Source organism: Zymoseptoria tritici, chromosome 3 (assembly GCF_000219625.1).
Source record: "Zymoseptoria tritici IPO323 chromosome 3, whole genome shotgun sequence".
NCBI lineage: Eukaryota > Fungi > Ascomycota > Dothideomycetes > Mycosphaerellales > Mycosphaerellaceae > Zymoseptoria > Zymoseptoria tritici.
The window spans coordinates 2472955-2499304 of record NC_018216.1 but is presented as its reverse complement, the minus strand read 5'-3'; the positions used below and the strand labels follow the sequence as shown (position 1 = coordinate 2499304).

General features: G+C 53.7%; 6 protein-coding genes across 6 annotated transcripts; 2 read left to right on the top strand and 4 right to left on the bottom strand.

Annotated features, from left to right (window-relative positions):
- Nucleotides 1–1144: 1144 nt before the first annotated feature.
- Nucleotides 1145–4053, bottom strand: MYCGRDRAFT_108745 (uncharacterized protein; the record flags this gene model as incomplete). Its single annotated transcript, XM_003853924.1, has 2 exons — nucleotides 1145–1399; nucleotides 1455–4053. The coding sequence occupies 2 exons, from the start codon at nucleotides 3990–3992 to the stop codon at nucleotides 1145–1147; spliced, it is 2793 nt and encodes a 930-aa protein (XP_003853972.1).
- A 1670-nt stretch (nucleotides 4054–5723) lies between these two features.
- On the bottom strand, nucleotides 5724–6384 carry MYCGRDRAFT_57074 (uncharacterized protein; the record flags this gene model as incomplete). Its single annotated transcript, XM_003853923.1, has 5 exons — nucleotides 5724–5871; nucleotides 5927–6021; nucleotides 6086–6182; nucleotides 6257–6302; nucleotides 6361–6384. Coding segments are annotated over 5 exons (261 nt in total).
- Nucleotides 6385–7247: 863 nt separating this feature from the next.
- HAM2401 (histone acetyltransferase, MYST family) lies at nucleotides 7248–10793 on the top strand (the record flags this gene model as incomplete). The annotated part of the gene is made up of 4 exons (XM_003854259.1): nucleotides 7248–7597; nucleotides 7649–7728; nucleotides 7853–7900; nucleotides 7984–10793. 4 exons carry the CDS (start codon nucleotides 7248–7250, stop codon nucleotides 10791–10793), a joined length of 3288 nt encoding a protein of 1095 aa, XP_003854307.1.
- A 2553-nt stretch (nucleotides 10794–13346) lies between these two features.
- Nucleotides 13347–14380, bottom strand: MYCGRDRAFT_91921 (uncharacterized protein; the record flags this gene model as incomplete). The annotated part of the gene is made up of 3 exons (XM_003853922.1): nucleotides 13347–13479; nucleotides 13733–13881; nucleotides 14288–14380. 3 exons carry the CDS (start codon nucleotides 14378–14380, stop codon nucleotides 13347–13349), a joined length of 375 nt encoding a protein of 124 aa, XP_003853970.1.
- Nucleotides 14381–16383: 2003 nt separating this feature from the next.
- MYCGRDRAFT_108742 (uncharacterized protein) lies at nucleotides 16384–18505 on the bottom strand (the record flags this gene model as incomplete). Its single annotated transcript, XM_003853921.1, has 4 exons — nucleotides 16384–17137; nucleotides 17188–17352; nucleotides 17416–17485; nucleotides 17556–18505. 4 exons carry the CDS (start codon nucleotides 17857–17859, stop codon nucleotides 16384–16386), a joined length of 1293 nt encoding a protein of 430 aa, XP_003853969.1.
- A 7480-nt stretch (nucleotides 18506–25985) lies between these two features.
- Nucleotides 25986–26144, top strand: MYCGRDRAFT_31220 (uncharacterized protein; the record flags this gene model as incomplete). The annotated part of the gene is made up of 1 exon (XM_003854260.1): nucleotides 25986–26144. A coding segment is annotated over one exon (159 nt), but the record flags the coding sequence as incomplete, so codon positions are not given.
- Nucleotides 26145–26350: the final 206 nt, after the last annotated feature.

Here is a 26350-nt window from a genome sequence, read left to right as displayed (position 1 = left end):
ACCGGATTATCGTCGTGTTTGCCTGCTGACGTTCCGGTCGCGGTGTTGATGTTGTCCACAGGAGGAGGTAAACGATGTTCCAGTGGCAGCTCCGGGATGTCCGCGTTCTGAGCTGAGCGTTTCTCCCTCAAGTCGGCGATGGAAAGCGACTTTTGCGGCGATGGACCTGTCGAACCAGACAGGCCAGGGGATGGAATAGCAGATGTAGCAGCGGTGGAGGTCGAGGTCGCGCTCACGGAATCGGATCGTTTGGAGGTCGAGGTATGAGAGGAGGAGCGGATGCGGCGGAGGAACGGCCTGAGGGTGAAGCGCGCCATTGAGTGTTAGAACTAGCCGGCTCGAGAGGAAGCTTCCGCCACGGCGTTCAGTAGCCACAGTACGGCTGCGGAGCTCTCATGGGACAACAGACACAACGGAGACAATGAACAGAGAGAGTCATCACATTGCTACGATAATGGCATTGTCAAGGAAGGTCGTGCGGAGAACTCGGATCAAGGCAAGGCAACATTGATGGCTGGCGTGCTGAACCTGGTAGTCCTAGTCCAAGTGCCCAGGAGCCTTTGTGATTGATTCAAGATTGGATCGGAAAGCCGTGACCATCGGAGCGACGGGGCATGTCCTCTCGATCGATCGTATACAGCCAAGGTACTCAAACCCCGATATCTCCGCGCTGCAGTTCCATCTCAACGCGCCTTTGCTTCACGCGTATTCCCCGCTTCGATCGCTCGATCTCTCCTTCAACAAATATCAGATCTTCAGATATTTATTACCTTGACGCATATTTGCTAGAGCTTTCCAAGTCCAATAAGTTACATATAGGCTACGGCGCCTGTGGGACGTGGAAAGTAGACGAGGATTGACCTCCAATGTCCAAGTGCAATCTGCTGCGAATGCTAATAATCTAAAGGCATGCTAATAATGCTATGCTGTCGCCATGAAAGGTGCGCTACATTCACAGCGTTCAGCAAAGAAAAATATAACTGGCAATCATTTCGTCAAAAATCAGTATGTATCATGTACTTTCTCGGTTATGTCTTCATCCCTAAAACTCCGCCGTTCTCTCTTGGCTGCTGCGTAAATGCGAATATGCTGAATGTAAATGCTGTAATAAAACATGCGAGGTGAAATGGCAGTTGGGACGCGCTCAACCCGCAGCAGTAACCGCCGTGCTCGAGGTCGTTGTCTTGGAGGCAGGCGTCGATGAGTTGCTCTGCACTCCGTTCACAACTGCCGCAGCACTGCCGCTGTTGCTCAAGAGGGTACCGGATCGACTATGTGAGCTTCGGGACGATGGACGAGGTGATGGCGGCGCAACAAGGCCCTGGCGACCTAAGGGACCGGCGGCTTGTCGATGGCGCCTGAGGTCGCCTTCGATCTTGCGTCGTTCTTCTTGCTCAGTCTGGATTATGGTCAGTTTCAAGATACACATCGACGCAATGTGGTGTAGGACATACCCGCAAAGCTCGAATGCCCTCCGCTCGCGCCTCGCGCATCATCCTCTTGAACTCTTGCCTGAGCACCATCACGCTCGTACTTTCCCTCGGGCTCCCTTCAACTGGCGCTTTGGTCCCGATCGAGGCGACCCTCTCGTCTGCCAATTGGGCCTCAAGTTGGTCGCACTTCTCTTTCAATGCATCGATCGTTCCTTCCAGCTGTCCGCGTTCCTTCTCCAGCTCTAGGCTCTCCCTCGCCATCGCCTGGAACTCATCCATCATGTCCTGCAGTTCGGTCTCTAGAAGCTTGGTACGATCTGCTTGACTCTTCCTAAGAGCTTGGATCTCCTGATCCTTGAGTTTCTCCAGCGCTTCCATATCCTGCTCTGCGACGCCGGCTTCCTTCTTACGTTCTTGCCGTGTGCCGTAGGCACCATCAAGGTCGGCTTTAGCCATGGTCAATTCGGTCGTCAGTCGAACGACTTCGGACTCGAGATTCTCCATCTCCTGCTGGAGCTCCGCGTACGCTTGTCCGGTTGCGATATTGTCCGCGGCGAGCTGAGCACTGCGACCATCGACCTCTTTCGCTCGGGCTTGCGTTTCATCAACCATTTTGCGAAGCTGATCCACCTCGTTCATGACGTTCACCATCTCGCTACGGGATTCGTTGACCTCCCGCTCACCCTGCTCATTGCTCGCCATGGATTTGGCTAGTTCTAGCTGTGTAGCATCGAATGCGGCGCTGAGCTCATCATACCGCCCTCGGAGCTCCATCACTTCTGCGTGTTTCTCATCTTCGGACTTGCCGTTGAGATCACGCTGCTGTTGAATTTGTCGCCGGAGAATGTCTTGCTGCACTTTCGACCCCTTTGCGACGTCGAAAATATGCTGGACACGTGCATTGAACGCCGGCAGAGAGAAGTCTTCTCGCAGTGGAGTGATTGGCGAGCTGTCGGCATCATCTGCGTTGTCTCTTGTGGATTCGTCCGATGAGAGGATGCTCCACAATCCAGATATCACATTCTCGTATTCAGCCGACTTTCCAGCTTTGGTTTGTGCCTCCTCGAGTGCTCTTGATGCGCCATCATTCGCTTCACGTGCGCTGTGCAGATCCTCCTGATGTTTGCGAAGGACTCTGTCCACCGTTTGTACGCTGTCATCGAGGTGCTGCAGCTGTTTCTGGTAGCCTTGTCCAGTCGCTGGCGGAGGCTGTCGAAGTTCGTCGACCGCATCCATATCAGGAGACGACTGCATTGTCTGATGTAAACGAGCGTTCAAGTCGGCCAGTCGTTCTTCAATAGCCGAGTGAGCAGTCTGATGCTGCTGCTCCTGCTCGATTACTCGTACATTGTTCGCAAGAGCAGCAAACGCGCCGTCGAGGCGATCATTCACGTCTGCAGACCGATCATGATCAAGCTCCGGTGCAGGCAGTGCCCCACGGCCGCGGCTGGCTTCCGCAATAACACCTCGAAGTTGGGAGTTGAGCTGCTCGAGACGACTCTGCATATCGAATAGCTTCTGCTCGTGGTCCTCCTGTATTCTCTGCACATTGTCCTGCTTTGCTGACCCGCCAGGACCGCCCTTCAGTATGTCACGAATTCCGTCAAACTCATCAGGTGCGAAGCCCATCGCATCATTATCATCATGGTAGGTATGACCATTAGAGGATGCGCTTGCTTGCTCGGCTAGCACCGCAGCCGTATGCCTCAGAAGACTGCTCTCGACCGTCTGTTTGCGCACGAGGAGAGTCTTGATCTGTTCGTTCAGGTCATCCACCGCTTTGATGCTCATTGCTAGCTCTTCCTCCGCTTGGTGCAGGGCTCCTACGCCCTGCGTGCCATTGCTCCCGACGTGCTCTGCGCTCTTGAGATGACCGTCAGTGCCATTTGCAATTCCGTCTGACGATTGAGGTGTGTCCGAATGGTCGTCCCTTTTTGTGGAGGTGTAAAGTCTGTGGATGTTGTGTGCTGCCTCCTTCACCTTGCTCTCCAGTGTCAGCTTGCGATTCGCAGCCTCGATCCTTGAGTTTAATCGCGCGTGCTCCTTTTTCAACTCATCCACCTCGTTGATGTCCAGAATCTCGTAAAATTGAGTGTCCAGCAGAGCTGTCTCGTATAACAAATGACGTCCCATAGCATCTTGACTGCGGCTCTGAGGTCGCGCTGGTATGTTCAGTCCCGCAGGCTCTTCCATTGGCGTGTGAAAGTGAAAATCGTCGAAATTCGCGTTGAAATCTTGAGGCGCAGGCTCATCGTATGGTGAAGAAGGCTGATCATAATGCTCAATTGGTTCGCGAGGTAGTGGTTTGTTGGTGTTGTACTGCTGCGTACTGGACCGACTAGACTCGTAGCCGCTACCATCATAGCTTTCGTATCGAGGCATTTGCGGCGAATCGTGCTTGTCGTAGTAGTCCGCGTAGGCCGCAGCATTCTTCTGCATCCTCGCGCCTCTCGCTGTCGCCTCGGCGTCCGGGCCCAGTGGATTTGAGGGTGAGAGGCTCTCCTCGCGATGGCTCCAGCGAACACTTTCGCGCCCTGCCGCGATCTTCACAGCGGGCATGGGGTCTTAGGGCCAGAAGTACGGCACATCTTCCGGTTGCGGCGGTAGTATCGTAGGTGTCGACTCGAAGTTGCAGGCGAGCAAGTGTGTAGAAAGATGGATCAGATCATTCAGATGCCCGGCAGCAGAGACAGCGAGCGAGTCGAGACGAACGGAGGTCCAATTGCAGGGGACTATTGGCCCAGCCCCACTCTGCACCTGCGGCGTTTTCAACGGGCGTACCAGATAATTCACGCTCTGGAATGACGGAGGATCAACGGCTGCCCTTTGGAGGATCTCATCAACCAGCACGAGACTGGCAGTTGGCAAATTGTGATGATAGTGTCCGGTCTTGCGCATTAATGGAGGTTGCCAACGCTGATGTGAGATGAGAACCACCCGACGCTCGTGAACTGTATCAACGCGAATAACGAAAATTGACTTTAGATTTTGACGCGGTCGTGTAATAACTCTCTCCCCACTTGGGATCCCTTTGACGGCCCCTTTATGGCCAACACCGTCAAGATGGATATGAAATGAGACTCTGCCGAGTCCGGCGTGACGCGACAAAGTCTATCCAGCACAGTGGAAGTGCTCGAAATGGCATTGCTTGTGTAGAGTAGTGTATTCCTCTACCAAACACCTGGATGCTGAAGTTGGTAATTCATTTGCTGCAAGGCGCTTGTGCTCCACGTGGAGCAAGTGCCGGAGGTTTTCTTATGGAGTTCGTTTCATGGCACGCGATGACCCATCACGTTGTTACAATTTGCGAATCGCAGATATTCTATTCTGAGGACATTTCCACTTATTCGCTGCGAGCCTTTCACAATGCTCTCGGTACATGTTCGAGTGCTTTGTTGTCGATGCCTTCCGTACCGCTACCTCAAGGGATGTTGTTCCACGATCTGGTCTACGAATCACCGACTTGTAGGGATCGAGCCAGCACGAAACCATACCCGGCGCTTCCGTTGGTGCTGTAGATTGCACGTTACGTAGTGCTAGGAAGCTTTCGTAGACTTCTCACGGCCTTATAAGCAGGACCTCATTTCGCTTCTACAGTCCCGCTCACTTGAACCAGATCAGTTCCACTTGCCGCGGGTGCGACGGGCTGGCTCGGCCGCATGAGGACTGCCATCTCATAACCAGCCATCTCAACTCGGCGACGAGGATCCTCATGCTCATCCGCTTGCACAAGCCCCACGAGCTTTGGCCCAGGCGCAGACGCGGTTGCATTGCTGACATTCCATTCCATTCGCGGTCGAGAGCTCGTTGGTATCATGTCGCATCTCGGAATGGCCGAATTGTGCGGTGCCGTTCCGGATGTGGGTATATTCGCGTGAACTGCGTCTAGCAAATTTTCACAAGCGAAGTGATCGAGAGGACGACGAGGCGGCGCTCGCTTCCTTGTGCTCATGGAAGCCGAGGGACAAACCGAGTTCAAAAAGCATGCGGTGCAAAGTGCACACCTGCTGGTAAGTTAACAGAACACTTCCTCGCAGAAGACGGCCTAGTTAGTACAACATCAGAAGGCGAGAAGGCTCGGCGATTCGTTAGACTATGTGTGGACCGCACAGCTTAGTGAAGGTGGCATACCATTCCCCGCTCTAGGAAGCTCAGCCGACTTTTCATCGTCCAGCGGCCTACTAGGGAACTCACCGGCGAAGGCGCAGGCGGTCGCCTTGGTGCAATCATAAGAGCAGAATGCTCACTACACTTGAATTCAGATTTGAGGCACAATCGAGGCCTGGTCTTGAGTAGCATGATGCGTACACGCACTGATTCGCCGGTGCTTGAGCAGTGAGCCATCGGAAACCAAGGGATGATCAAAGGTAACGGAAGATGTAGATGTTTTCGAACTTGAAATGCTCGCAGTGCTGATCTAACAGACGCCCCTCTCGACCTAATGATTACAGTCAGCGAAGCACTCCATTGGTGTTCTGAAGCACAATACATACCCTCCATGGGTTGCTCAACTCAAATCCAGACGGAGCCTTCGTGTTGTCTGTCTGCCCCCTCAGGAACCCGGTGAGCCTTCGGTCACGGTCCATCACTGTGTTTTCACAAAATTAGCTCTCCGCACAGTCTTCTACATCCCTCTGAGCTCCAGCACGTACTCTGCTTATCCCATTGGTCGATCGAATGCCTTGGTCGCTTTCCTCCATTTTGCATGTGTCTGAGCTTTGAAAGTCCCGCGCCGGTGAGGCCGAAGAACTAGATCGTGGAGTTAATATCCTGGTCTGATACGTAGGCTTGCGGTCGTGGTTGAGGTGTTCGGAAGGACGTACGGCGGTGCAGACCACGTATGGGAGGAGGGACTCGAATGGCACGCCCCTACGATGTTGTCAGTACAAGCCTTGAGCGCGGAAAAGTTCGGCGACGCTGCACGCACATGTTGATTGCAGTTTTGGTGTTCTCAAGCGCAGCGTGCGCGACGTTGAAAGGTGAAGCGGTCGTGCTCGGCTGCAGCTGGCGCAGATGAGGTGGTCGTGATAGAAGTAGCGACTGGGTGGGACAAAAGTCTTAGCGCGATCTCGACTTGGAACGAATAGCAACTTCAACCTTGAGATGTGGTTTTACCACAATCTCATCACTTCACCCGCTTCCTTCACATCACAACTCTCGACGCGACTCTCATAGTGCATACGTACGGAAATTCCACACTGCGATCGAAGCGAGCGACTCACGTCCCAGCACTTTGTTGCTCGGCTTGCGAGCTCGACGAGCTCCAACAACGTAGAAGGGATGCGCTGAGGACAACGAACAGCACCGCTACAAAGCCCTTCGCACCGTCGAGCACTCATCATCGCCGTCATCCGTCTCGATTCACCCACTGGACCGCGAATAATACGCGACACGACCAATTTGAGCTCCGAAACACCCATTTCCGAACAAGCTGGATTAGTCACGACTACCTACACTCATACGACTACACTCATACGACTGCGATACGCTCAAGAGTGCAGGACATCGCGTACCTGGTCTCGACCACGCTAGAGTACAGTCGAAGATAAACTACGCGTGGAAAGACAAGGAGTCACGTCTGAGAGAGCATTTGGCATATGAGACAAGGGCGGCCGCGAGCATAGCCGCATGCCATCACAAGCACAAGCACTTCGCGGGTGAGCGATCACGGGCGCTAGAAGTCCGCTCGGGCAAATCCATGGGCGTGGGGGAAGCCCGATAGGCAAGCTGGCGACCATTGTCCTAAACCGTGCGGCGGCCACGCCCACCAGGCTGCGCAGTCGCGGCGTGAATTACAAGGCACAAGCACAGGAGATGGCAGTGGAGGAGGACGATGACGCACCTGTGGCCGAGGAATTGGACGAGGAAGAGCTAGATGCGCCGGGCGAACCGGATGATGAGGCTGAGGTCGATGATGAAGGCACAGACGCAGATGCGGAAGGAGACGAGGATGACGATGAGGGCGAATTCGTTGGTGCTGTGAAGACGAGATCTGCCAGATCGAGGGCCCGCAGGATCCCAGAGGACGAGGAATCCGTTGTCGAAGAACCAGACCGAGACGCAGATTCCGATGAGAGCAGTCAAGCCGAAGAAGAGGACTGGGAGGCCGCTGACGATCTGGAGGAGGATCAAAAGATTGCGAATGCAGATGCCAATCGCTGCGTGTATGTTGCAACGCGTCGACGCAATCGCACGAATGCTAACGTGAACCGCAGCTTCTGCCAACAGACTGAGGACAACGATCCAAGCGAGGATTATGAGGAATATCTGGCATGTTCGGTTTGTGGTGACAATGGTAAGTTGATTGAAGTTAGAGCATTTGAGTTGATGTTGAATGTCGGAAGATGGAAGATGGAAGATTTGCGGCAAAAGAACGAATGAAATCAACATGAGGGGTCCAAGCGCTGACGTTCCTGCAGCCCATCGGCAATGTGCCAGAACCGCAGGCTCGCTAGCTTCCGACGAAGGTACGTAGGATCTTGTGATCGGCCAGCCAACACATGCTTGTGTAATCGTAAAACATAAAGGAGACACACTTACACTTCTGCAGATGCCGCCCACTGGCGCTGCTCCGAATGTGTCGAAAATGGACTCGAAGAGGATTTCAAAGATGTGCCTCATATGTTGTCGACCCGTCGGGGATCGTCGGCACCGAAGATGGCGCGAGATCTGTTGCCAGCCGTCCGTGGTGGTATCAAGCCTGGCTCGCATTCTGTGTTCAACACCTTGATCCTGCCAGACGACGAGATGGATGGATCGAGGTCGCTTAGAAAGCGCAAGACCCCTTCAGAAGACATCGATGAGCCGCCTCGAGCTGCCATTCGGAAGCGTGCGAGGACGAGTCCGATAGACGACCACGAGCCACATGATTTCAAGCAAATCGAGAACGCAGAAGAAGACGCTGATGATGCAGGAGCTTCTGCCCTTGGCGGTGACGAAAATGCCCAACTTGACGAGGTCGATGCGTTGGACGGACCAAGCTCGCCCAAGTCGCGTTCCGGGCGACCACAACGAAATCAAAAGAGCCGCAGACACGGCGCCTGGATTGTGTCCATGTCGGATGAACCGAAGTCTGCCATTATCAGCATTGCTGTGACTGTTGCGCAATGGGACCAGATCCAGCGCGATGTCGAAAAGAAACGGAAGCGTCGCGAACGCGATCGACAAAGAAGAATTCGGAACACTCGCGTAACTGTGACTGCGGAGCCAGAGGAGAATACTACCCACTTTCCAACAGTACAAACAACCATGTACACTAATCCATTCTTCCCCTTCCAAGATCGCGAAATGGATGAGTCGAAAGCGAAGCCATATGGTGGCATACTCACCGACGCGGAAGCCGACACAACACGAACGTACCCACAGGACGCCGACCGACAAGCATTTCAAAATGCGCGTGAAAAAGCGGAGCAGGAATGGAAAGAGCGGGTCGCGCAGACGAATGGCGAAACGCCGGCGCGGTCGAAGCAGGCTGGTCAACCAAGCAAGATCAAATGCATCAACTTTGGCCAGTACGAAATCGATACATGGCATGCTGCGCCATACCCAGAGGAATACAGCCGCAACAAACACCTCTACATATGCGAGTTCTGTCTGAAGTACATGAGCTCGGACTATGTTGCCTGGCGTCACAAGCTGAAGTGCTCAGCTAAGCACCCTCCGGGAGACGAAATCTATCGCGACCATGTTACGAACTCGGAGACAGGCGCCGAAACCACACTGTCATTCTTCGAGGTAGACGGTCGGAGAAATCCTCTCTACTGCCAGAACCTCTGTCTGCTGGCAAAGTTGTTCTTGGGATCAAAAACGCTTTATTACGATGTCGAACCGTTCCTCTTCTACATCATGACTGAGAACGATGAGTTCGGTTGTCATTTTGTTGGCTATTTCTCAAAAGAGAAGCGAGGCTGCGGGTCTGCGCCTCTTTTGGACCCTCGCACATCCTTCGATGACAGCAACAATCCTCAAGCAGATGGCGGAGCTGATGCTGACCTGGAGGGTACAGCGGCAGATCCGGCTCTCAGTAATCCTGGAAACAACGTTTCCTGCATCCTGGTCCTTCCTGTTCACATGCGGCGAGGCTTCGGCAGAGTCTTGATCGAGTTCTCATACCTTCTGACGAAAGTCGAGAAGCGTACTGGCTCGCCCGAGAAGCCTCTCTCGGACATGGGTCTGGTGTCATATCGATCCTACTGGCGCACAGTCCTTTGCAAGCTCTTGCTGCGCTACAAGGGCAGGGAGGCCACGGCAAGTGATCCAGCACCTCCACTTTCGATTGTGGACATCGCCAAGGAGACAGGAATGACTCCAGACGACATCATCGCCACGCTCGAAGCCCTCCGTTTCTTGGTGCGCGATCCAATCACCCGTTCTTATGCTTTGCGCCTCGACTACGACTACATGAAAGAGTACGTCGAGAAGGCGGAGAAGAAGGCTACCATCAAGATTGATCCCGCGCGCTTGTGTTGGACGCCGTACGTTATGGGTCGGCCGACGAATCTTTTCGCAATGGGCGAGGAGACGAATCAGCCTCTTCAGACCGTCGCTCCTCGAGACGATCCTGCTGAAGATATGCAATCTCTAAAAGCAAACGTGCAGGGGAAAGTGCCGAAAGAGACGGCGCAGAAGACCGAGCAGAGTGTGGTCGCTACCGAGACAATTGAGCTGGCCCCGCCACTCCTACCCAATGGCAAGAGCAATAGTCCTTCGCCAAAGTCTCGTAAGAAGACTCCACCTCCAGCTCTTGATTTGACGCAAAAGGCAAACGCAATGGCCGCCTCCCCAGATCGCACAGCTGGCTCTCCAGGCCGCCGCTCACCTCGGAAGACGCCCAACGGCTCGAAACATGCGCCGCCCCACGCGCACTCCTTTCCCAACTCCGCCGCCGCGAGCCCTGCGTCATTCCAAACCATCTCCGCCAGCGGGTCCGGATCCCAACCTGACTCTGCTGGCCACATTCCACCTACCCGGTTCGAGGTCTTTCCTCCTGTTCCCGGCATGCCCACCGCCAAACGCCGACCTGGTCGCCCGGTGGGCAGACGCAGCAGCGGTCGCAACAACTACAATACTCCCGCGAGACGTAGTCATGCTAGTCGTAGCCAGAGGGACGGCGGTGCTACTAGTCCTAGCAGCCGTGCCGGAAGAGACCGTGGAGGCCGGGAACGGGGAGGCAGTCTACGACGTACACGAAGCACTCTAGCTGACGTTGCATTCACCGCTTCTGCTGTGGCGGAGGAAGATGATGCCGATAAGTTGGAGGTTGCTGTCGAGGATGAAGAGCGAGAGAAGGACGCGATAATGGAAGATGACGAAGATGAAGACGCGCCCGGCGAGGAGGATGACGAGATCCAGTATGAGTGATGAGAGAGGCTGTCAGCCCAGCTTTTGGCCATGTTGGTGGTTGAACTTGAGCTATCGGCATCGCAGTACTTCATCACGTCTCACGAAGTCTGCCTGAGCATCAAACGACATCGACGACTGAACTGTTTGAATTGCAGCAAGTCAAGCTGCTCAGCACGAACATCCAGGCAGTCTGTATTGCGCGGCTGCTTGCTTGCCAACACCCAGCGGATTGATGCTTGTAATTTTATTGTACCATGAGGTTTCGCCGAACACGATTTGCGAAGTTTTGGTGGAAGGCTATCTTGCGCAATCGACACTTGCCCTGTTTCCGGCTACCAGAGTCTTCAGTCCGGATGAGCAGTGCTCGTCTTGCCTTGTGAGCTCTTCGTTCTTGGTAACGAGGATTCTGAGTCCCATGGTAGAGTACGTTCCCTGAACACAGGCCCAACCACGCTGCGGGTCCAACATCGCCTGAGCTGCCGAACACGTGCTGCGTTGATGAATGTCTTTGCCGTGATCTTCATGGCGTACCGTTCCACGAGAAGGCAATATCTGATGTGCTCCTTGCTGTTAGGCTCTGAAGCGCCCGTTGGGAGCGGTTCTGCTGCCTGCCCGGGCAGATCCGAGTCAAAGTGAAATGGTTAGCGATACTTGGTATACATGCTCCTCGCATGGTTACGAAACACAAAGTCGCGTCGCGGTCTTGTCAAGGGAGGAGCGAGTTGACTGGACTTCACTTCATCGCACTCGAAGCTTCCCATCGCTGAGGGCCTTTCCATATCGATACCACGTTACGTAATTCACCAGACGACGATCTCGCTACTAAACGACGCCCGACACCATCGAACACTTGTTGTATCACGATTCCGTCGTGTCGGCCACGCGCAGCAGACAAAGACCTGGAGGTGCACCGCGATGCACATCACATGCACGTCCACCGATTTCGAATGACAACGCCTCTCCTCAGATCTGGAAATACGAAGGAGTTAGTTTTTAGTGATGCATAGCACTAAATCCTTGGCACCACATCTCAGTCTCAAAACACGCTGTTTTGGCCGGTAAATAAGCCATTCTGAGACTCGGTGATAGTGCAATGAATTAAGGGTTTTTATGTTTATAGCTCGTCGCAATTTAAGGTGTTTTGAGGTGTTGTTAGAGGTGTTGTTAGTAAGTTTCTTAGTAATTTATATAGGCTGTTAACTATGCTAGTGATTACTACCTCTGTCCTTTAAACACCGTCTAATCTTCTTATCTAGTAAGTCTATCTATTGCCTTACAACGTGCATGTAGTTGTTACTAAGGTTGTGCTATTCCTTAGTCTATTGCTGCTCGCATTCTTCCTTAGTTATAGACGCTAGATAGTGCGTAGTAAGGTGCCTTCTAAGCTATAGCTACGCGTGTTTAGCGGCATTAAACTTAGGTAAATACGGTAGTAAGAGCTACTTCTTAATGCCGTTGAAGTTATAGTATTCGTTAGCTATGCGAGAGCGGTGTGCTAGTGCACTATCCTCGTAAACAATAAACTCCTTCTAAAGGTAGCTAGTGTCGTTGTTATCGCTCTGTTTAAAGCGTAACTCTATATCTCTAATCCACGGAAACAGTCGTTCTTTAAGCACCTTCTCACGGTGTCGATAACTATTAATACTACCGCGTGTCCTGTTATCTCTCTTGTATAGTGTAGCCTGCTTTGCCTTGCGTAGCTTCTTCTTTAACCGGCTATTGCGTTCGTTAATTTAAGAGCCGCTTATCTGCGTAAGCACACCGGCTACGTTCTTCTCGATATTCTCCTACGCAAGGGCGTATTTAGCTGCTATCTTCTCTTCCTTAGTTTCCTTGCCAAACACATAGCATAGGCCTATCTCTGCGTAGCAGAAGGAGCCGTAAAACTGCAGCTCTAAGTACTTGTTCTGCTTCTTCTTAACGACGTCCTTCTCGTATCGTTTATTAGTCTTAAGCCACGCGCGTTAATAGCTACGCTAGATGCCGACCTTCGCTAGTGTCTCGTTAGTAAAGATAACACGGTGCTAGGCTACCTTTGTTAAAGGATTATCGGGGTTGTAAGCAATGCACTACTTCCACCGTTTAATCTCTTGCGCCGGTGTGAGCTCTGGTTTCTAGCCTTGCTTCCTTCGTGCGTAGCTATAGCTATATATTACAGACTCGAAGGTAGACATTAATATGCGTAGAAGGCTAGCATCTACTAGCTCGTTGTAGAAGAAGCTACCTTCCTCGGTGTATTCACACGACTGCCCTTCACGATAAGCCCTATCGCTAGTAACAATGGCAACGAGCTAAGAGCGCTGCTCGTTAGTAAGGTGCTCTGGCCGGCTACAACGCTCCTTAGACTCGTACAGCCGTATGTCGAATATGTCCGTTCCTAGCTCTTCTGCCTTCTCTTTAACACGCGTAAGGGTCCTTAATATCGTCGACTGCTTAACACTATACCTCTGTTCGAGGCTGTATTAACTAGCACCGGCTAACATCGCTCTAACGAGGAAGGTACGCTCTGTAGGCTTTAACTTACGTCGAGGTATCTTGTTAATCCGTAGCTGCTAGCCCTTAGTGCTCCTTTTAACTCTGTGCATCGTAGAGACGGTCCTTAAGCGTAGCGATTGCGTCGAGGGCTTGTTGGAGTTGGTATTCGAGCTTAGTTACGCGTTCCTTAAGCTGCTCGAAGGTAGAGGGCTTCAGAAATAGAGGTAGACTTCGAGGGCGTAGTAAGTACTTCCTTCTTAACCGTTTTTGCTAAATTCGACGTAGTGTTGGAGAGGCACTATTAGGGATTTTAGGATACCTCCTATATCGTTCGTATTCCATGTTGTTGTTGCGCAATAAGTTAAAAGAGATTGTGTTGTTTTGTTGTTTTCTCGGATCGACGATAAACGCGGGGTGCGGGAGCTCCCGCCTATGATTCAAGGAAAATTAACTCCTTCGTACATCGCCTTGACCGGACTCACAGTGGATCCTCCTCGAGAACCGAAACGCCACATAGTTTGTACAGCACTGCTCGCCACATCGACTTGCTCGTTCTCCGCTTTTCGATCGATCTGTCAGGTCTTCGACTTCGTTCTTCTGCCCGGCTTTGCTTCGTCACTGCATATTGTACCTGTGTCATGTTGGTGGTCAGGACCTCGCTGCGGCAACAGGCGGCGTTTGCAGGCCTGCCGAGGGACCAAGCGAGACGCGTTTCTGCAGGTGATTGCATGTGAACACTGCTCAGCCTCTCTCTGACATGCTGCGCCGGTAGGAATTGAGCTGAGCCCTCCTGAAATGCTACAAGCGGGTACCCTGACTACCTGAATATGCTACGGTTCACGGAGATCCAGCAGCCAGGAAAGGTCCTGATCTGAGCCTGGGATGAGGACCAAGCGACCCATAATTGGCTCCTAGGCGGAACCCCCGCCATCCTGATTCCTCGTTCGATTGTCCATCCGAAGTATCTCTGTTCTAATCTGATCGCCGTGTGCCATATCTTCTTGCCATCGTTTCTATTTGGAACCGGGAGCACATACATCTCCTACTCGTTTCGCGGATTGCATTTCAGCAACGTGCTTCTCGTCTAAGTGCATTGCCTTGAACAGAAATGCTCCGAGGTAAAACCACATGTTCCGCCCAAATCATTCGACTCAAGTACTGTAAACGCCCCCAAACCCACCATGCCCTGCAACCGATACGACATCATGCGATCCATCTGCACTCGCAACCAACCAGAACGATCGACCCAGCCCCCAAAACCTTCATCTATTAGACCTTCGCGTACATGCATCCGTCCAAGCCGCCTTGCCTGTTCCAACCGGCAAAAACGAAAACGCCGCAAGCGGGAGTTGGGGGCGTTGGTCGAGCTCACCAACCAGAACGCCGAAAAGCACCCTTGGCCTCACCTTGACTTCTGTCACGCATTTGTGAAGAAAAATGCCGGACCACTCGGAAGTACAGCCACTCTTGATGGAGTCTCTCGCGTGGCTGTGGCGGATGAGGACGGCGAAAAGCGCTGCTTGTCATGTAGGTATGGACAGCCAGCGCCGTCGAGCATCACGAATGGGGAGCGAATTCTGGTCGTAGAACCTCCACAGAGGCGCATTGAATATAATGCCCTGGTGCATGGGGTTTGTCCCGACATCGTGCAGTCGTGCTGTCCACAAGGCGTGTCGAATACTTGGTTGCGAGCGAACTGTCTACGAAGCCACGGGCCATGGAACATCTAACCCTCCCACGCGTCGCTTGCGCAATACATGCAAGAGGGCACCTGGTGTCGCGGGATCAATTCAAATAATGCTCGTATAGAAAGGATTGCTATGAATTCCCGATGCTTACTGCCGAACATCCAATATACATCCTCGCCTGTGCCCGATGGGAAATTCTGTCGAAGCGAGCAAACGCGAAGGATCCAAGCTTGAAGCATGATTGATGATGCACATCATCAGCTTTGCCGCGAGGTGTGGTGGAGTCGTCCTCGATAGCGCACAACACCTGGTAAGACATCGACATTGGCGCCAAGAACAGGGCAGACATGATCTCCTGATGTTTCCTTCGGTAGCTTGGCCATCCGACGGTGAAGCGAGCATTCCTATTCAAAGACAAGCGAGCTCGAAGTTGTGGAGGTTCTGTTTGGTCTCAAATTAATACAAGTAATAGGTATTGTACAAGAAGCATCAGAAAGAAAGCAAGGATAAGCATCCACTGTACAACAAAACCTCCACGCTCTGTACAAACAGTCCTGTACGATCGGGCCGCCGTATAGAGCGAAGGCCAACGAGCCCCTGCCCCATACTGCACTGAGCCCGCCGCCGGCATCGCGTTCTTCCCTTTCCGTAACTCGTAGTCATATCAATCATCGTCACTCAAGCACGCGTACGTACTTGCTCGCAGCTCACAAAGCAACAGCAAAAAATCAGAGAATCCTCCCCTCTATACCATTAGTTTTCGCCGGAATGGAAAGCACGCTCCTGAAAGAGCCAAGCACAAAAGCAGAAACCGACAATCGTGAAATAAAGCAGGCGCGTGAAATCGTGCGTTTGGAAAGAAGTGAGACATCTCCTCGCCAATCGTTGGCTTTCATCCGGTGCAGCTTTCAACACGAGCTTGAGAGCTCTTTGCTGCAAGATGAACAGCTCCAGTCCTTGCAGTCATTGCCGCATGATGATGGAAGGTGTCGATGGTGGGAGATGTTGTCGTTGATCGTGATTGCAGAGTTCGCGAGGTGCATTGCTTGGCTTTGTTTGATGTGCGGCAATCCTCGACCCGCCGATCACCGGGTTGGTGTATGCAGAAATCTTGGGACGGCTCGGATGCCATGTCCAACCGTCTACGAGGTGCATGCAGTAGCGCGGCGGAGCCGGTGGATCCGCGGTCCTTTAGGCATAATTTGACATGTTGCCCCTACTGCATGTCGGTGTTGGCGACTCTGCAGGCATTCGAGAAATTTGTGTGATCAGAAGAAGGAAAACGCCGCAGATGTAATGGTGAAAGTCGTGGTAATTGAAACTTGCGTGTGCATTCCGGCGCTCCGGCGAGATCACCATCGAGGCACTGTCTTCGGTGACACCGGCTCTTCAGGGTCGTCTGGCCTTCGATCGCCCGAGCGTCGATAGGAGAGTCGTCCACTCTGCTAAAGATTATGATGTTGACTGTTTCCCATGTAGGCGTAAGGTGCCGGTGCTTCGCCTGTCTCGCTCGCGTACAGACTACCATTCGATTGAATGTACCCTGAACTGTAGGCCTGGTTGTGAGCGGAAGCCAAACCTCCTGAATCCGGAATCGAGCTTCCTGGCATTTGGAGATCCGGGTATGTTGATTGAGACTCTGCGGTTTGATTTTGGTACTGGCCTTGAGCTTGGTACTGATAGCTGTTGTTGTAATACTGGCGAGGAATCGCGCTTGCAGCTGAGCCAGGGTCGCCGAACAGTGAGGGTTGCTGCTGCTGGCCTGCGACTGCGGGATATGACGGTTGCTGATTGCTGCCGCTTGACGATGGCGATGGAAGTGCAGTTTGTTGTTGGTTCATGGTCTGCCATCCATTGGCTCCGGGTACGCTGACTGTTTGTTGCACGCGATTCATCATTGGCATGCTCATGGGAGATTGAGTCTGCTGGCTGTAGCTGCCATGCATGCGTTGCTGCTCGTTGCTCCACGATCGTGTGCCGCTTGGAATCGCGCTGGTGTAGTGTGGCATGGGAGGCTCGCCGACCGGCATATGCTGATACAGATGCGAGCCCTCGTAGTCTGCGCTGGAGCGTTGTCGTTTCCCACCTGGCGAATGTGCTGAGTAGTGATCGGTTGCTCCTCCGCCGTAAGTTCCTGGATGTGTTGATGGCGGAGTGGTGTCTGGCGGCGAAGTGTTGTAAGAACGCTTGTTTCCAATTCTGTGAAATGTCAGCAGCGTTCATACGGGAAGCGAGGGAGGGAAGCTCACCCGGAGATGGCACGATTGTCCTTGCGCACTCGTAGCTTCACTCCTTGATCCGAGAATGTGCGTGTGAGATGTGTAGATTCGGACATGCTGCCAAAGTCGCGCTGTGGGAGCACTGGGAAGGGATCTGTGTCTATGACACCCATGAAGTGAACGTCCTCGGCATCCCTATGACTGTTAGCATTGCGACTAGAGTGCCATTCCGTCTGTGCTTACGGAGCGGTATCGAACAAGCTGAAGCGTAGCTTGTAGGTCCCGAGTTTGCGCGCAGAAATGTCGCCAAAGACAAAGAACCCTCCGTCTAATGAGACTGTCAGTGCACTATCCATATTGAAGAACTGCGTTCGCAAATCGCCCGGATGTCCTCTCACCCTTGTTGTTGATGTCCTTCAGCCTGTGCAACGAAGACACAGTCTGTCCGATCAGGTATTTTCCTGGTACGTGTTCATCTTGACCGTCCTTGACTGCCACCAACGTGACCATCATGAATGTGCGTGGGCTGACCATCCAGTTGGCGTTGATCGGGTCGTGCTCAGCGTTGTACTTCAGCTCTATGATCGGCGGAGGATCGATCGGCTTGCGATTCTTTGGGTTGTTCTCCTGGACGACTTGAGCGCGCATGGGCTGTTGACGAATGCTCATGCGACAATTCTCTTTCAACAACATGGGTGGCATGTTGTAGGCCTGAGGTAACTCAGGAGTCTAGAGTACGTGTTTGCCAGTGGTTCGAAAAGACGTCGAAGGCGGAAATCTCCAGCAGTGATGAGGTAGGAGAGAGAAGAAGAGACGAGAGAGAATGGTCGAAGAGAGAAGATAACCAGAAAATCGAGTCTTGGTTCCGCCCTCCTCTCGACACCTCAGGAGAATATCGACGACTGTGCGAAATGGTCGACTGTCGAGGTGCGAGGCGAAGCGTCACTGATGACTTGGGAGGTGTCGCAGCGTCCAGTGAAGCTCGAGGTAAGCAAGAAGAGTCGAGATGCCAAAGGTGTTCGTGGTATTGATGGACCGAATGACGAATTCGGTATGTGGTATTGATGATGTTGGATGTGGTAGTCGTCGTTCGAGGTTAGAAGATTTGCGTCCCGTTCATCAGAACGTGGAGAACCAGCAGTTGCAGCAGGTACGCTGGTATTGATATCGGGTAACAGGACGGACGCTTGGGAACAGCCACGATCGCCCGGCGGCGGCGTACCTGCTTCTTTCACAACGGCCACCTGCAACGATCAACTGCGGCTGAGTCCTTCCGGTCCCTCTTCCTTGCGGCGGCTTCTGAACTTCCACAGCCCAAAATTGTTCACGTCACCGTCGCGGATGGAATGCCGTTGCGACGACCAGAAGTGTGAAGGTAGGAAGAGATGGGTGCGCACGCCGGGCCGCAGCAAGCGCAACCAGAGAGATATAATCCGGGCTCCGCGACGAGCTGGATCAACGACAACGGATTGGGATGTCGTCAATCGTGGGGAGACTAGGCGACCCAAGCCTTCTAGTGGGAAAGATATGCAGGTTTCAAGAGAGTGGATGCCAGAAGTGAGAGGGCAGCCGGATCTGGGAGGCCGTTCCTGCCTTAGTCAAAGGCCTTTCGATGGTCTGGATTTGCGAGAAGTATGGAACCTTCAAGGCTCAAGAGGTGTGAGACAGACCCCACTCACGGTCGATCGTTAGTAGCCTGAGGTAATGGAGGATTCGATTTGTGGTTATGTATGACGCAGAATGAGGAGTTCTCGTGCGCTGCGGACAATGAGTTGGCTTGAGGACTCGAGGGCTGTCTCCAGTGATGGGCAGTCAGCGAGGAGGCTACAGTCGCAGGCCGCTGCGTGTACGAACAGTAAGAATCTTTCGTGGCAGAGGCACTATATTTTTCTTTCCGCTCGGTCGTGGACGGGACTTCCGGGTTGGCAGGTGCAGAGGAAACAAATCGGATAGGGACCTTTTCTGGTTGGTGGCAGGTGGCAGTAGAGTTAGTGCTTGTTCAAGCTCGCTACCAAATCGCCACAAATACAGGAATCGGAAGCCAACCCGGTATCCGACACACGGCGGATTTTGATGACTGTCAAGATTTGTGTCGTCGGCGCAGGTGCAGAAGCGGCTCTTTGGTGGGGTCGAGCACTTTTGCCGACTGCGTCTCTGGCGAAAGGTTGTCGCCGCGAAGGATTGCAGCTGTGATGGAGAAGTGAAGAATGGCAAGCTGCGTAATGGCTCCAGTGGTCCGTGACGTGAAGGGCTAGGAGCGTAGCCACAGCAATAGTAAGGTGTCTGCGCGCGCATGCACACTGCGAAACCGGGAGGCAGAATGGAGCGACGGAAGGCAGTCTAGTCGGCAGGCCAAGTGGCGGCGTCGAGGATAGCGTCGGCTCGGCGAGCAATTGGGATACGAGCGCAGTGAGGAGAGAGGAGACGCGTGGAGACGTCGCTGGCTGCTGTTGTCCGAGTCCGCGGACGATATCTCAGTAGTAGTTGGGCGCTTGTCAGTCCTCACCACCCTGGGGCAGCAGCAACAGGCACGACGGGAGAGATGACAGACAGGCTCTGCAAATATCCATGTCCAAGGAGGACCATCACCGCCGCATGCAATCGCCCGACGCTTTCGCTTTCCGCCGCTCGGGCGAACGACAGCAGAGACCATCACTGCCCTCGCGTCAAATGATGATGATGCATGCTTGCCCTAGCACTCTGAGATGGCACGAGTGGACTGAGAGGCATGGATCCCTGCAAACGCCGACGTGCGTTCAATGGTGGAGCAATCGACTTGCTTGGAATCACCCACCAACCCGCAGACGGTCACTCTCCAATGGATCGGAGTGTCCCACGCTCACCGTGCTGCAAGGTCTTCGAGTCGTCCTGCACGCCAGCGCTGTACGGTGGTGAGAGTGACGATATCGCGCGCCATTTGCTCCGAACTGCCGCCGTTGCGCTTGACTGCAGGCCAAGTCCTCGTTATTGCCGGGCAAAACTCGCAGTATCTCAGGCATATTCGCTGCCTGTGAGGCTGGCAACATGGTCTGCCCTACAGGGCGGCGGTGCGGCTGATCGATGTTACTTTGCCCTACCACGAGTAATAAAGTGGACGCTGCATCCGTGAAGACCGCCTGGGACAGCGGGAATTGTCTCGCGGTACCTAGGTACCTCGATTTGACCGACCCACTGTTTGACCGAGCTACCGCGTGTGGCGGACAACTGTGATTGCTTGGTTGCATGTTCTCTACAGCAAAGGAGGCACAGAACAGGTCTCTCTGCGCTTCGCCGTCGTTGGCGGGTGCCGTGCGACCTCACACGTTCTCGCCGGCATGTCTGTCGCGTGGTAGGGTCGCGCAAAGAAAATCTATGGACGCAACAATGCCAAAACCAGCACCTTCCTTGACTGCCAGTCAAAATGCGTGTGACAGCCACCTCATGCCGCCGCTAGCGTGGTTGTTTTAGACCTTCTTTGCGCCTCACATCCCAGCATAGCTGGTGGGAGAGTATTCGGTATCGACATGGGCAAGGGGACACATATTTGGTGTTTGGAAAGCGAATTCGAATCACAGGAGTGCGTGAAATTCTCCCGTCAAGTCCACGATGCAGCGTTGAGGCTGTCCACTGAATTCGTGATTCATGCAAGAGACGCCGCTACCATCTCGGCAGTCTTCTCGAAAAGTCTTCCACTTCCGCTCATAGACTACCCCTGCTACCAGGTCCGACGCTGTAGCGAGGGGGCGCTAAGAACATGATCCTGGCTGATGGAACGCGCGGAACATCGATAGAAGTCACGGACGAACCGGGAACACGGCTGCAATTTATCATGCCATCGAAGGGCTCTGGGGATGACAGCAGCCAGACCTGTGCGACCAACATTGTTCAGAACAGCATTCAAATCATACGGCGAACGGTTCACGACGTATGATACGCTATCGACTCGTCGCACTCGCTTCCTTGGGACATACTCAACCCGCCTGCCTACATGACTGTCCTACCCAGGAGGCATGACGTGCTGCAAGACCTTGCAAGGACGGCCGAATGATCTTTCAGAGTTTTCAGCCGGACTGTTGGTCTCAATCGACAAGGGAACAACCGGACTGTTGGTCTCAATCGACAAGGGAACAATTCCCGAGAGTTCATGGATGATGAGAAGCTATGATCGCAGCGGGATTCAACCCTGAGCCCTGGATCATGACTCGATGATCAATCTTGGAACAATCGACCCAATCTCGAAGAAGTCGATGGACGCAGGGATGTGAGTACAGCATGGCTGAGCATGCTGTCGTCTCCACTTCGTATCGAGGGCTTCTTTTGGAACACCTCCCGAGTATCTTCCATCACACAATGGCATTCTGCTCTCGTGGCCTCGCTTCCACTGCATGCGATCACCCGTTCGTGTACGACATGACCGTCATTTTCCAAAGCTCGCAGGAAAGAGTCGTAAGCGAGCTGCATGTCACTCTCGAGTGTGTGCGACCGTCGACATGCAGCCAGATATGTCGTCAATGCGGACCCCACGTTCATGCATGCTGCAGCAAAAATATCCACCTGGCAACCACGCGACCTGCTGGGATCTTCTTTTCGTTTTCCAGGTTGATTGAGCTGCTCGTACCGTGGTCGAGAGGCAGATCTTGGGTGTCTTTTTAGAGATCCGTCAGCCTGCAGTCATGTACATCCTGAGGTGCAGGCCGTGAGTGGCCTGTATCGGAGTCGCTGTCCGTTGTAGACGGCAGTACGAGGTATGTCAGATGCGGCTTCCCATTCCTCCTCGAAGCGAACGACTTGAGAATAACGTTGATGTTCGTATGTCGTAAGAGATGCAGCACCGCCAGCTTGCATTTTGCGTCTCCACACCTTTGTGTTCACTGCATCGCGATCACTGCCGGTGCGCCCCACATCAGATCAGTCGGTGAGCAGCCTGCTGTGAGCGGTCTGTAGATCATTTCTCACTTGACGACGATTGGAGCGAGCGGCTCGGTCGGTGCAGGAGCTCTGCTTTGTCCAATGGCGATGACATTTTTCACGAGCTGCTCATCAATCTCGGCCATCGAGGATCGGTAGTGACATCGCCACAAGCAACGTAATAATCGATCACGGTTTTGATGCCCACCTGGCCATGTCCAATGGACAGTGAATCGAACAATGCATCGACGCCATCTGTATCCCAGGTGAGGTCTGTCAACGTCTTCGGCATAGGTGAACATGAAATCCGGGTCACTAGTTCTATATGCTTAACCTCAAAGTCTACCGATGAACCTTTGGTACGCTGATCGCGCCGAACGGTAGGTTTTACCTTTGGTTACGAACGACCACAAACCTCCGATTCATGGCCCAAGGTACTCTTTGCACCGAATGATCTACCGCGCCGAAGAAAGCCTTTCGGATCATTGTGCGATGAGTAAATGGAACCGAGACTGGTTGGAAGCACCTTTTCGAGCATCTCTGCCAACCTTCGTATCGGCAGCCTTGCCCAAAATGGAGATGCTCTGTGGCCGTGCGACCCAGATGTGTCCAGTGTCTGCATCCGGTATATTTTACGTCTTCGGAACTCGTTGAATGATATTGCCAAAGCAGTTTCATGGATGGAATGTCGTAGCCGGCCGTGAGCAATGAGGACGACAAGTCGGAGCGAGTAGTCTGGCGAATGGAGAATGTGGTATGATCAGCTTTTCTCAGCTTGTGATCGAGCACGGTCGCTTGCAAGTATGTGATTCTTGGTCGTTATTGAAATGGCAGCGGGAGACTATGAGGCATGGTGACGACTGTCCTTCGGTTTTGAGATCTTCTGCTTCACCATCAAAAGTCGATCATGCGGGAACTCGCGTGTGATGCGATCTACGTACGTCACAAGGCTCAAAGTCATGTGGTCGACGATACTGCCGTGATGGAAAAGGTGGGCGTCAGCGCCGCAGACATTGCTGTTGCAGCGTTCCGCCGCGGATCTCAAAGCATTCAGGAGTCGGAGGGATATGGGCTGCGCGAGTTGCCCGAAACGAGGCTGTTCATGTGCACGTGGAGCTGAATTTTTTGCCGTTGCCGGGAGCGCGTCTCACTCGAGGTAGATTTGCTCGGTGGAGACGTGTCGCTGGTATGCAGGAAAATGTGTTCATCTGCGTGAGAGTGAGAGTGAGTATTGATGCCTTAGCATTTTGATGCCTCATTCAAATGACGTTGCCCTTGACCAAATGACGGAACGTTTCCGCACACTTGAGGAGATCCTACTAGTAAGGTAAGTATGCACCAACATCGAGCTGCCACCGCGACGACGACATCACTCTCATTGACCTTTTACACAGTGCTTCCACGACATCCCGATGTAGCATCACCATGCGGCCAACTCTGTGACCCTTCCTATCTCGCTCTCCCCACCAGAGCTTATCCTTCTCCGCCATCCTCGACGAAGCGCGTCGCAGAGCTGTCAAACCAACATGCCTCCAGCATCCAACATGCGAAAGTCGTCCGCGGCGACGACTATGACGGCCGATCCTTTCACCAGCAACGCCCATACCATGAACCATCAGAATAGCGCACCGCCTCGACGCACCACGGGGCGTGCAATCCGAGTCTCTGCTACACGACCCGCCAACTACTACGCCCGTCCGTTCGCAGCCGACCACGATGCCACGATGGCTGAGGGCTCGAATGGCCAGCCTCAGCAGCCTCCAGGCTTTTTCCCAGCGTTGCAATTCTTCTCCGATGCTGTGACCGCGCTGCCAAAAGAGGTCATGAAGCAATTCACCCTGATGAAAGAGGTCGAAGCGAAGATCCATGGGCCCAACGAGAAGCTCGGAGAGCTTATCGATGGATTGATCGAGCTTCCTGTGCCTGCTCGCAAGCAGACCGCCAACGGCATTGCGAGCGCCAGCGGAGTGCAAGGCCTTCTGAGCTTCACGGCGAACAACAGCATGAGTGGGAGCGCGAATCCAAGTGTTGTCAATGGCGCGGCAGGAAGACATAGCGCGCAGCCGTCGGTCAATGGCTCGGTCAACGGAGAAGAGACGCAAGAGACGGACGATGACAAGGCAAGACGACGGCAATACTCGGATCTGCGCATGGTCGTGCACAGTATGCTAGGAAACTTGGACGAGAAGAATGTTGTCTTGTCGGAGGCGAACCGGATGCTTGCACTGCAAGAATCAAGAATCGCTTCCGTCATGCCATTCATCGACGAAGAGATTAGTGCAGAAGCGCGGCTCGGCAGCATGACGCATTGGGCATACAGCGACAACCGTCAGAAGAAACAGGTCACCAGTGCTGGCGCGGCGAAGCAGAGGGATGTAGCTGCGACCCACAGTCTGGCCGATGCGGCAAACATCTTGCACGAGAGAGAGATAGCGCAAGCAAGAGTTGCTGCTGGGAGAGAGGCCACAAAAGACAAGGGCAAAGGGAAGAGAATCGAGCACGCGGCGGACTCCGACTTTGATGAAAAGCCAAGGAAGCTCGCAAAAGTTGCTAAGGGCAAGGCGGCCGCCGCGGCAGCAGCTGCGACAGGACTGGGTATTGCCAACGGCGAAGCTCCTACCAAGAGGAAGAAGGCTGAAAAGACTATGGGTGCGCCTGCGATGGAGCGCACAGTATCGGCAGGAGGAAGAGGCGCAAAAGGCGTACGGGATACACCCAGGAGCACTCCGGCCGCAGTCGCAGAGCCAGTAGGCAAGAAAGCGGCGAAAGCGAAACCCGCGCCAACACAGGCGAAGAAGAAGTTGGCGAATTCTGCGCAGAATAGTCCAATGCTGGCAAGCAGTCCATTGGCATCTTCGTTCAATCCGCTGAATATGGAGCCTCCCCCAGGCGCGCGGCCTGGGAGTTCAAGAGTACGACAGAGTAGCGCGGCGACGAATTTGCGCCACGAACGGCTCGTGGGTGAAGAGAGCAGTGCAAGTCGTCCCACCTCCGCAGCTGGCAAACTCAACGGCAATGGTGAGAAGACGAACGGACGCCGAAAAGTCCACGAGACGACCGAGGAGCACGATGAGCCCACCAGACCAGAACAGGTCGAGCGGCAAATCAAGGAAGCAAGCGAGAGATTGGATCGTGAAGACATCGAAATGCAGGGTCGCGGATCCGAGAAGCGTCCAGCTGTATCGCGATCAGATTCGGACAAGGGAAAGAACAGCGGCCGTGGCTCCAAAGTGGGAACTCCACGCCTGGAGAACGCAATCCCGACAAGCGAAGGGATGTTCCGCAGCAGGAGTGTGAGGAGGCCCAGGGGCGAGGGTCGCGACTCCAGCTCCTCTGAACCGCAGATGCAAGGTATCGGCAAGCACAGGAGGAACGCTAGCAACAGCCATCTGGTCAAACAGCTTGCGCCATTCAACAAGAGCCCCAATCTGGACAGACATCGAGACACAGACGACTCTTCCAATGACGAGGAACGCGCGGTCGATGCTGAGGAGCCAGAAGAGGAAGAGGAGCTTTCCGCTGCCGCCGTAATGGAGCGCGAGCCGCAACGTTCCATCACGAGAAAGCCTGTATCCCGTGGTAACACTCTCCGCCTATCGCCAGCTGCAGACTCTCGCGAATCTAGCCCACCGGCTTCTCCTCCACCTACCATTACTACACGCAACAACCGCAGCGGTGCAGCGAGCGGATCCTCTTCCAACACTAACCGCGAGAATGAACGGGAGCGAGAGCGCGAACGTGCAAAGGAGACTTTCCTTCGCGAACGTCATGAGCGCAACGAACGCGAGCACGCCCTTGAACTTGAACGAGCAGCCGTCGTGGCAGCCGCCGCAGCGCCTCAACCCGAACACACGGAGCATTACGACGATGCAGACGATAATGTCGCCGTTGGCGATCCAGGCCTGATAGACGACGACGAAGACTCCGAGCACGATCCTGACGATCCCGACGAGCCGAAGTATTGTTACTGTAACCGTGGGAGCTATGGAGAGATGGTGGCTTGTGACAATGATGTGTGTCCGCGGGAGTGGTTCCATCTGGCGTGTACAGAACTCAGGGAGGCGCCGAGTGAAGAAGACAAGTGGTATTGCAGAGATTGTAGGCCGCAGAATGTGAGGTCCGCGAGTGGCGCTGGACGAGGCGGTAGGGGTAAGGGAAGCAGGCGGGGTGCAAGAGGGTTGTAGGTTGAGCTGGTACTCAGCGGAGGAATTGTGGATAGCTTATTAGAGTTGGACGTCAAATGAAACGAAGAAGAGTATCGATTCATACAGACTTCGCAAAGTACAAAAGCCGCCAGCCTGAAATC